This window comes from Chanodichthys erythropterus, chromosome 1 (genome assembly GCF_024489055.1).
Source record: "Chanodichthys erythropterus isolate Z2021 chromosome 1, ASM2448905v1, whole genome shotgun sequence".
Taxonomy (NCBI): Eukaryota; Metazoa; Chordata; class Actinopteri; order Cypriniformes; family Xenocyprididae; genus Chanodichthys; species Chanodichthys erythropterus.
In genome coordinates, this window is record NC_090221.1 from 22,082,196 (window position 1) to 22,093,044 (window position 10,849).

The window sequence follows — 10,849 nt, forward strand, 5'->3', positions numbered from 1 at the left end:
CATAGCTACAGTCAGCCAAGGCGCAAATATAAATGCTCTTACGATAAGCTCACTTACCGAGAAAAAAACACTAACGTTACCGAAAAGGCGGTTTGTGAACCTCTTTAATTGATTCTTTGAAAATATGAAAAGATCCGACCAAAAGGATTCGTTCACTTGTCGGACATAGTTAGGGGGGATTTATATATTTTATTTTATGTACAAAATATGTTTTATGTACAAAACGCCCTGACTCTTAAAACAAGTTTCTGACAGGTTTATCCGACAGATAAATTTGAAACGAGCAGTGTTTCAACCATAGACTGTGGTTTCAACACAGTCTATGAAGACGATTACATTCATGACACGCCTGCCTAAAGACGTCCGCAATACTACCCAAATTTACATATTCCTGATATGTGACATTTCCTGATTTCCTTACTGCTGGGACTCTGAGGAATATGAATCATTCATGAAGGAAGTGTAGCAGTGTGTGAGTTGTTTATAGTGCCATATAGACGCGCCCTGGACGAACACATGGACTAAAGAACCTTTTTAAAAACAAGGTATGTGATTATTACCAACTGCTGTTGTGTAAATAGTGTGTTTTGTTTCAGTTTATTTATCACAACTGGCACCGCGAACAGTGCGTGCGTTTGACTGCAGGTGTTGACTAAATGACTTTAAAATACAGAGAATGGTTAGCCTACCTATTTTATTTATTGTTTCATTAATAAAATTAACTTACATTATATAATGTTTAACAGTCCGTTAATGTTCATTAAAATAATTTGAAATACCATGCAGCTTACAATTTGAAACTACATTTTCTGTTTGAACGTAGGCTATACGGTGTACTGACATAAAGTATAATGTTTGTTAATGAATTATTAATCAAGTTTACTTTAAAGAATTAAATGGAGTTGTATATAAATGCAAGTGATATTTAGTGAAACTTTTCTGGAAACTGAAATGAGATAGCCTAGCTGTGTACTGTGCAATGCGTTTGAAAGTGGTATTTGCATGCCATATAATCTATAGTTCTCCTTTTTTTCTTTTTGTTTTCTAATTAGAATAAGATGGGGTAATATGTCCCAAGATGACTTTAATATTTTTCTCTTGACCATATGTATATACAAATTTGTAAGTTGTAAGATTTAGTTTAATCCAAATAGTTTTAAAGTTAATTGCTCTGATTTTGTGTCTCTGGAAAATAGTGATCTATGTATGACATGTTGAATATCAAAGTTTTTTTGTTTGTTTGTTTATTTATTAATGGGGTGATTTGTGGACACATCATAGAATCAAGTTAACTTTCAAATGAATCTCTTTTACTGGGATTCTGCTTTGTCTCTCATTAGCTATTCACTTTTTCAACTAAATTGTCAAATCACAATTTTAAACAGAATAGCTGATTTAGTATGTAACATTAATGACTTATATATATATATATTACTATTGCCTGATATATCAACATCCTGCACATACTAAGACTATATTTAAATATGTTTAATTTTTATAATAAATACACATTGTTCTTAAGCATCTTCCACCATCCTTCCCTAATATTGATAGTTGCTTATTTAGTGTATTAGTAATAGTATATATATATATATATATATATATATATATATATATATATATATATATATATATATATATATATACATATATATATTTTACTGAAGCTATGCTGATGGACATAATTTAATTACTCTGAGAATTTTATTTTTTCTGATGTCATTCTCTTTGTTGAGATAACCAGATGGAGACCAAGGGAAACTCCAGCACTCCACCTCCACCAGACATGCACAAATCTCCAGCAGATGAGTGTGTGGGCGCTGAGGAGCCCCAACAGCAGAGTTTGGGCCGGTCAGATGGGTCACATGATAAAATAGACATTACTATCCATGCTGCTCAGCCTGATGGGACCTCTGCCACCTTCAGAAGGACACCCACTCAGTCCGGCACTAAACTATGTGGCTACCTCAGCAAGCAGGGTGGACCTCTCAAAGCCTGGAAGTCCCGCTGGTTTGCCTACGAGGAGAAGAGCTGCCAGCTGTTTTACTACCGCATGGCGCAGGATATCAATCCTCTGGGTAAGGTGGATCTGTCTCGTGCCACGTTCAGTTACCCGCTGCAGGGAGAGGAGGGAACCTTTCATATACAGACACCAGAGCGCACTTTCATTCTCAAGGTAATTCACATCGTTTGGTTTGAAATAACTGGCTTCCATGAACTGTGATTTTTTTTAAGCAAAATAGGGGGGCAAGCTGCTTGGGATGGGATTACTGAGAAGAACATGGCAACTATACAGGGAAAAATTTTAATTATATTGGAGGGAATATGTGCCTCATGGTTGTGAAAATTATGAATAAAAAATGACAATGTGACTTTCATGTGTTTTATCTTCTGCTAAAAATGAAATGTTATAGGTTAAAGACCTGGGAATGTCCATAAAACTTCTATTGGACTAAAATGAAAGAAAAAAACTAAAGTGAAACCAAGTTTTATGATTTCTAATGACAATTCATGATATAATATAAAAGTTTCTAAAGGTCAGTTCCTGTTCAAAAAACAAGCTTCAGGCATTTAAATGGGGGAGGAATATAAAGCCTTACTTATTCTTTTTTTTCCCTTCCTTCTTTCCATTTCTTTCTTTCTTGTCTCCAAAAAGCTTGTTATTATCAGTAGGGTCCGACAGTCCTTACTTTAAAAGGGCACACTGATCACATGATTGCACTTCATATTACAATGCATCACATACTTGAGTATCAACAGTGCTGAAATTAGGTCAGAGAGTACACATTTTTTGATAAATTGAACAGAACATTTTTCTTAATTTTTAAAATAAGGCCACCCTGAATATTAAATATGTGGGACTTCTTAAAGGGTCTCTCCTCCTCATTTGATTGATTAACATTGGGGTTAAGTATGGAGGAATAACAACCGAGCATGTTGATTAAGACAACAATGCTTTAGAAATCTTCCTCAATAGTGACCTGGTGTTTTCTAACATCATTCTGTTTTCAGGCAGCTAACAGAGATGCACAGATGTACTGGTTGCAACAGCTACAGATGAAACGTGCTTCATACAGGGAGCAGCAAGCCGAACGCCAGTCCATGCCAAAACCAGACAACCTAACAGTGGAAAGCACACAATCAACAAACTGCCCTGGTAAGAGTTTGAACTCTTCAGCTTAGTAATACATGACCTTGAGGAAGACAATACGAAACATAGCATTCCTCACATGAAAACTAAATAGCACTTACTGCACTTTGGAAATTACAGTTTATGAAATATGATCTGAGGGTGAATGCACTTTGTTTTTTCTAAGGAAAGTTCAGTTTGGCTAGTCATGTGATAAGTTAATAGAAAGTGAAAGATCAACTAACGCAGTCAGAACTTGAGGATTATTCTTGAATGCTTGGAATCTATGCACCAAAATAATGTTTGAACTGACTGTTTTTATCGCCGGAGGAGTTTCTTCACCTTCAAACTATTATAAATTCTTCATTCAGATGATAATCTGGGTATTATATGTTACTATATATCTATATATATATATATATATATATATATATATATATATATATATATATATATATATATATATATATATATATATATATATATCCAGGCCATTGTTACTAAACAATGTTACTAAACCATTGGCTCTGAGCATGAATACAGAGCAGAGAGGAAGAAAAGCCAAGGATAAAGGGGGGAAAGAACAAGATTAGTTCAAATGGGGCAGCTGGAAGCAACAAATCAGATAGCATGTTACTCAGCTGGCTGCATTGTTTTAGTTTAGTCATCCATGTTCTTTAGCCCAAGGGGGAGGATGCAAGTTGCAACACAGTCTGATATTTTATTTGTAGAATGTTCACCAGGACTCATACAGTCTCCAACTATGTTTCTGCATGTATTGTCTAGCAGATCTACTCATTCTGTTATCTATTGCAGCAGCTGGGTGTGACAGGAAAGGAAATGTCAAGACTGGTAATCATCTGCAAACTTTAAATGTTTAGTAATTCTGGGAAAGGGTGGGATGAATGTCAATATCCATCTTATTCACCATGTCGCAGGACAGCTGTGCAACTTAGCATTCCATATCAGTGCTGCATAGCACTTAGATAACAATCTGGGGTTAGAACTGAACACAAAATGACTGCTGAGCTCAGTTCCCCTTGAGCACTTAACCCAAGAAGAGGCAGTTAAATTACTGTGCAAAAAGCCATTATCCACTCTCAACTGTTGAAAAAAAAAAAAAAAAAAAAAAACTTTTCTATTACATAATGCTTTCAAAGATCAGTAATTTAAATAGGCAACATGACACAAGAAGTATATATAGAAGTCTATATATACTTATTATTTATTATTATCAGAAACCTTAGTTCATCTTGAATTACAAAAATATAGAGCTGTGTGAAAACCCCTGTGACAGACTTCTGCTGAACATATTCACATGCAAATTATCTTTTTTGAATAAATGCTGGAGTGTTGTTATTTTTAACTAAAACTATTTAATTTGCGTTTATTGAAATAAAGCAGAAATACTATAAAATATTCCCTAATTTTTATGTGACATATAAAATGATCAAAAAAAACCATTACAAAATATACTAAAACTACAATTAAAATGAAAACTGAAAATATGAAAATAAAAGTTCATTCAAAACATGGTCTAACTTTTTATTAAGTGTTTTTAATTACTATGTACAAACCCGATTCCAAAAAAAGTTGGGACACTGTACAAATTGGGAAAAATAAAGGAATGCAATAATTTACAAATTTCATAAACTTATATTTTATTCACAATAGAATATAGATAACATATCAAATGTTGAAAGTGAGACATTTTGAAATGTCATGACAAATATTGGCTCATTTTGGATTTCATGAGAGCTATACATTCCAAAAAAGTTGGGACAGGTAGCAATAAGAGGCAGGAAAAGTTAAATGTACATATAAGGAACAGCTGGAGGACCAATTTGCAACTTATTAGGTCAATTGGCAACATGATTGGGTATAAAAAGAGCCTCTCAGAAGTCAAGATGGGCAGAGGATCACAAATTCCCCCAATGCTGCGGCGAAAAATAGTGGAGCAATATCAGAAAGGAGTTTCTCAGAGAAAAATTGCAAAGAGTTTGAAGTTATCATCATCTACAGCGCATAATATCATCCAAAGATTCAGAGAATCTGGAACAATCTCTGTGCGTAAGGGTCAAGGCTGGAAAACCATACCGCATCATAAAGAGGAAGATGCGACAAAGAAGACCTAAGACAGTTGAGCAACTAGAAGCCTGTATTAGACAAGAATGGGACAACATTCCTATTCCTAAACTTGAGCAACTTGTCTCCTTAGTCCCAGACGTTTGCAGACTGTTATGAAAAGAAGAGGGGATGCCATGGCAAACATGGCCTTGTCCCAACTTTTTTGAGATGTGTTGATGCCATGAAATTTAAAATCAACTTATTTTTTCCCTTAAAATGATTCATTTTGAATGAAACATATTGAAATTTGAAACTTCAACATCATTGCATTCTGTTTTTATTCACAATTTGTACAGTGTCCCAACTTTTTTGGAATCGGGTTTGTACTAATATTTAAATTAATCATTTGATACAATGCACTTATTGTGTCTGTTACAGACTTCAGTGAAGGTCCACGTGCAGCATTTATTTAGGACAATCCATAAGAGTAGTCAAAACAGGCACATGGTCAAATACACACAGCATTCCAAACTAGACAGAATCCAAGAACACAGGCAGAGAACATGAAACACTGGAACAAGAATACAGGTACTCAGAAATGCAGTGGTAACATTACTAAGACTACGCACCAAACCAAATGAGAACACAGCTTAAATAGACTAATGCTGCTTTCACGCCACCTATTTACCGGAATCTTGAAATGACAACACGTGACATTATATTCGGAGCTGTTCATGTCCTTTTGGTCCTTGAACTGGGAATTATGCGTTTCCATGGTACCACTATCAACGCCTAAATTAATCTACAGCGGTCAGGTGGTACAGCGGCCACGTGTTACATGTGGGAGCTTACAGAAAACTTCCAGCTTACGAGCTCTACGAGGACGTGAACACTTTTTACAAGCTTACGAGGCTGCATGAACGCACCTAAAGACAAACAAGCTAATGAACCACAGGTGGAAACAATCAGGCATGATGAGAATAATGGGAAGAGAGTTATGGGAAATATAGTTCATGTGAGAATATCAGTGAACAAGAGGCTGGTGATCGTGACATTGTACATACGTTTTAACATTATACCTCTATTTAAAAAAAAAATACCTTAATGTAATTACAGCTGCAATTAATTTCTGTAGTTACATCTATAAATATGCTGTTGACCCTTCCTTTACCCCTTAACCCAGCCTTAAACCTAACCAGACCACCAAACCAGTCCAAACTAAAACTCAGTGGCAGCAAAAGTGTTTTGCAATACAACATGAACACAATAAGTACATTGTACCTAACTTGTTTATGTAAGTACTGTACATAATATTTAAAGATCCCTAATATAAACTGTGAATATAAATTATACAATAGTATATAAATAATACTAAAATAACACTGGTCTGCTGCATATGTCTCACAAAGTAACTGCAAGTTTAAAAAGTTTTTGAAAAGGTTTGAGGCAAAAGAAACTTAATGCTTACATAAGATGTTATGTAAAAAACTTTTTTTTTTTTTTTCAGTAAAAAATATGTTATTGTAAGGGATAATTTACGTTTCTGTTTGGGTTTACATGTGTTTAGTTCTGTTTGCTGTGTTTCTGTTAGTTGGGGTTTCCTTCCGTTCATTGTCAGGTCTCATCGTGTGTATAGCGGTTATTTGGTTTTCATAGTGTTCTTAGTGAGTTTTGTTAAATAAAGATCCACACCTCAGCGAAAAGATCCTTTTTCACCTTTATTGGCAACAGTAATTTGATATAAAATTGCTTTCTAATGTATATCTGCTATATGCAGATGACTGGATTGACTGATTAATATTGCAAATTGCTCCCAGTCTCTTCTAATTTACCTTGCATCAATACATTATTTACTTGAATCCAAATAGGGTTGGGCTTGTCGTTGTGCTAGAAGCACTTGCATACCTTTTACACAGACAACCCCATCCAACCACAAGCTCTGGTATTCAGGCATTAGGAAACAGCTGTTGGATGAGTCAAATGCAGGAAATGAGAATGTAAATGCCTGATCAGCTGAATCTGTAGAAAATCTGACATATTGCTCCACCAGGCAAATATAGGCTAAAAGTATTATCAGAGACAGAATTAATATTTTTTGTTTTACTCTGTGCTAGCTAGTGGTTAGCATAATTGATCTTTCATACTGATTGAGCATTCCTCTTTTCCGCATTATTGGCCCGGGCCAGTAACCGGCCAGACTTGCCGATTCCGAGTTGGTCTGTTTTGTTGCTAGCGGCACAGGCAATAACAACAGTTGAGCGTTCTCGCTCTCTTCTCTCCGACAGTGAAGTGACACACACCTACCTCTCACTCATTCGTCTCATTCGCTCCGGTTAAATAGTGCTTGTATTGCACATAACTCTACCAATTCCCGAAGGTTTCTGGCTCAGAACAAGAAAGCGCACGCGCCACTGATCTATTCAAAGGGGTCATATAATGCCACTTTTACAAGATGTAAGTCTCGGGTGTCCCCAAAGTGTGTATATGAAGTTTTAGCTCAAAATGCCTGTTAAATTTGTCACTTTTTGAGGGTGAGCAAAAAGGCTAGATTTTTTTGTGTGTGTCCCTTTAAATGCAAATCAGCTGCTGTTCCAAAGAAGAGGTTGGAGTTCCAAGAGTTCCTGTTAGCAGCTCTAATTACCTCAGGCAGACTCACAAAAAAAATGTTAGAAACCTTTCAGCCTTTTATGCTCAAACCGGAGTTGGACAATGATGGAGAGACTCAGGAAGAAGTGACAACATGTAGAATATAACAGGACATTTCTGAATGGTTAGTTGATGAATTTATGTAGCTGATGTGGAGTTAACTATCTTAAAATCATTGATTAGCATATTCTGTCATGATAATCTATAAATCGCTCGTGTGGGAACTGTTCTAAAATGCCCACAGAGCCAGAGAATATATGCTGCATGAAGACAGAACAAGTATAGTTTAGTTTAATTATGGTTATATAATGGCATATTGTGGCATTTGTGTTACGTATTGTATTGCAATAACATGGCCTCACCCCTTTGTTGCGTGTTGTCGGGGGCAGGGTTTATGTAAATTTTAGGGTTAGTGATGTCACTAACCCAGGAAGAAGCTCGTTGTAGTCCCTACCAGCCATTTGTTGTAGTCCTTAAACAGAGAATTCTTTAAAAGGAAATATCTGACAAAACTGTCTTACTAACTGATAAAAGACTGTTTATTAGGTGCACTGAAAGGAATAATATTATTATACATCATCTGTGCACGAGGTAGGGCCTTAAAAATATCAGCCAATCGCGTAAACGATTGGCCCTCTGGCTTGTCAATCACTGCCATTACGTTCCTTGTGAAAGACGTGCGCGGATTGGCCCTCTGGCTTTTAAATCACTGCCGTGACGTTCCTTGTGCGAGATGTGCGCGGCTGCACGCTCTAGTAACTTTCCACACTCCACAGGCGCCACATGCAATGTTTTTGTCAGGAGACAGGAGTAACAACTGCAGATTATGAGTTACCTGCGGTGAGTCCGACTTAATGAATCCACTAACACAACACAGCGAATGCCGGTGGTAAACACTTGTGTTCCAATACTCGTGCACGAGTTTTCGAGGCGTTCCCTCGAAATGAGCTGTGAAAGTGGGGGGTTGTTCTTACGCATGCGCTCATTTCAAAAACTCACTAACAGTCTTTGGTTTCTCAGTCGACGAAAAGATCCTCTTTAGCACCTTTAAGTGGTGGGCACAAGCCACCTCTCAGTCTCAACCAGCTTGTGAGTTGCAAGTAGGCTACTGTTGGGGATAAACAGTTTAGGACCCTTGAAACCAAATATGGTTTCAAGGATATAATAACCAGATATTTAAAAAAAATAAATTGAAGAAAAATTTAATGAAGAATAGTTTGCAGTTTCATCAGCAGAAGCCAGCTTCAAGTCTCCCAAGGAGTTCGTAGGCCGCTCTGCGTACAATCATATTTTCTCAATAATTATACTCTAACAGAGTCAACTAACTATGTCATTACTTCAGGTTGAATGATTCTGAAAAATAGACAAGATTAGAAATTTTCCACACGTGGACAGATAGTAAGAAGCATATCTCCCTTTGTCACGGTGATGACGAGGGGGACCCTGGATTTAGGTACCGGATGTCCTTTTGGGGTCATGACATGGTGTCTGCTGGTCTCAAGCAGAATGCCAGTTGTCCAGTACAAAGGGACCTGCACAAAACCGCACATACACGATTCAAAGCTTCGTCAAGGCTTAAGTTGATCTGAGATCTGCTCTGAGCAGGACACTTTCAGAAATATAAATGTTGATTAATAACTTAAAAGATATATATTGAAGCGGCAGTGGATTCCAGAATCCACCCCTTCACTACCAAAATGACTGGCTTACTGGGCTTAAACGTAAAGTAGATTTTTGGTTTTATATGCTGTCAAGTTCTTTGAAAGAAAATTGGAATTGGTCAAAATCAGTATCGGCAGGTCACACACCGAAAAATCGGAATCGGCCAAGAAAATTGCAGTCAGTGCATCTCTACTTTAAACAGCACTTAAGCGACTAGCAGGAATTTCAGGCATGCTGAGACGTGTACTTCACCCTGTGATAATAAACACACAAAACAATACAACATTGTGTGCTTGTGCCATTAAAAGAACTAGGCGGAGCAAGACTGAACAGAACAGAACATCACAATCAGAGGTTCCATAAAGACATGAAGCAACGTAACTGTTTTAAACAGTTGGTAATAATAAGAAATGTGTCTTAAGCACCAAAATCAACAAATTATAATGATTTCTGAAGGATCATGTGACACTGAAGACTGGAGTAATGCTGAAAATTCAGCTTTGAAATCACATGAATAAATTATATTTTAAAATATATTAAAATAGAAAAAAGATATTATAAATTGTAATAATATTTAACAATATTACCGTTTTTACTGTTTTTGGATCAAATAAATGCAGCATTGGTGAGCATAAGAGACTTCTTTCAAAAACATGAAAAAAGGTTTTTCTTACAAAACAAATAAGAAACAAGTCTCATTATCTGAAAGCATCTAGTTATACTGGACTATCAGATGTATTTAATGCAACGGGTTTTGCTTTCTTTTACACAGCTGACTTCTTGCCTGTGGTGAAGACGCCTTCTGGTCTGGTTGGTGAAGAAGCTGCCAGTCTGCCTGCACGAGGATTAAAAAGCCCCCTCAATATGTCAATCAAACATCCGCTAATTGAGCTACAGTGAGTACATGTACTTACTGTTTTTTTCTCTGTCTCACAAAATGGCACTGGCATCATGGCATATTTCTAGAGTAAAATTAAAATTAGGTAACGCTGGAAATCTGCGTCAGCACCTACCTATTGCAAAAAAAAATCTGCGTTATCCAAATTTCTCTAGAACTATTATTTTAGGGAAGTTTGACTCTTACTCTTGTCACACCACACACATATACTCCCTGACATTTTATGTGTATGAAAGTGACCAAGCTGTCTTATGAGGGGTTCTCACATCAGACAACATCAGAAAAGTGGGATAAATGATAATAAAATATTTATTATTTATTTACAAATAAATAAACAAGAAAAATGTTAATGCACCATATAAAAATCACAAATAGTTCACAACTTCGTTAATAGCAATTTAAAAAAATAAAAATCAGTAAAATAAAGTAAAAAATAAGATAAAAAA

At 36.2% G+C, this 10,849-nt stretch overlaps 1 protein-coding gene across 3 annotated transcripts in view; it reads left to right on the forward strand.

The window, feature by feature from the left end:
* Window positions 1-331: 331 nt before the first annotated feature.
* tbc1d2 (TBC1 domain family, member 2) overlaps window positions 332-10,849 on the forward strand; it is a 23,338-nt gene continuing 12,820 nt past the window's right edge. The window contains exons 1-4 of one of the 3 annotated variants that reach the window (XM_067390089.1): window positions 332-545; window positions 1,745-2,176; window positions 3,013-3,157; window positions 10,278-10,401. In XM_067390089.1, the coding sequence (XP_067246190.1) occupies window positions 1,745-2,176; window positions 3,013-3,157; window positions 10,278-10,401 (701 nt within the window). In that variant the 5' untranslated portion in view covers window positions 332-545. Of the gene's footprint in view, window positions 546-1,736; window positions 2,177-3,012; window positions 3,158-10,277; window positions 10,402-10,849 lie in introns of all 3 variants that reach the window. The other 2 variants (XM_067390079.1, XM_067390071.1) reach the window with 2 other exon arrangements.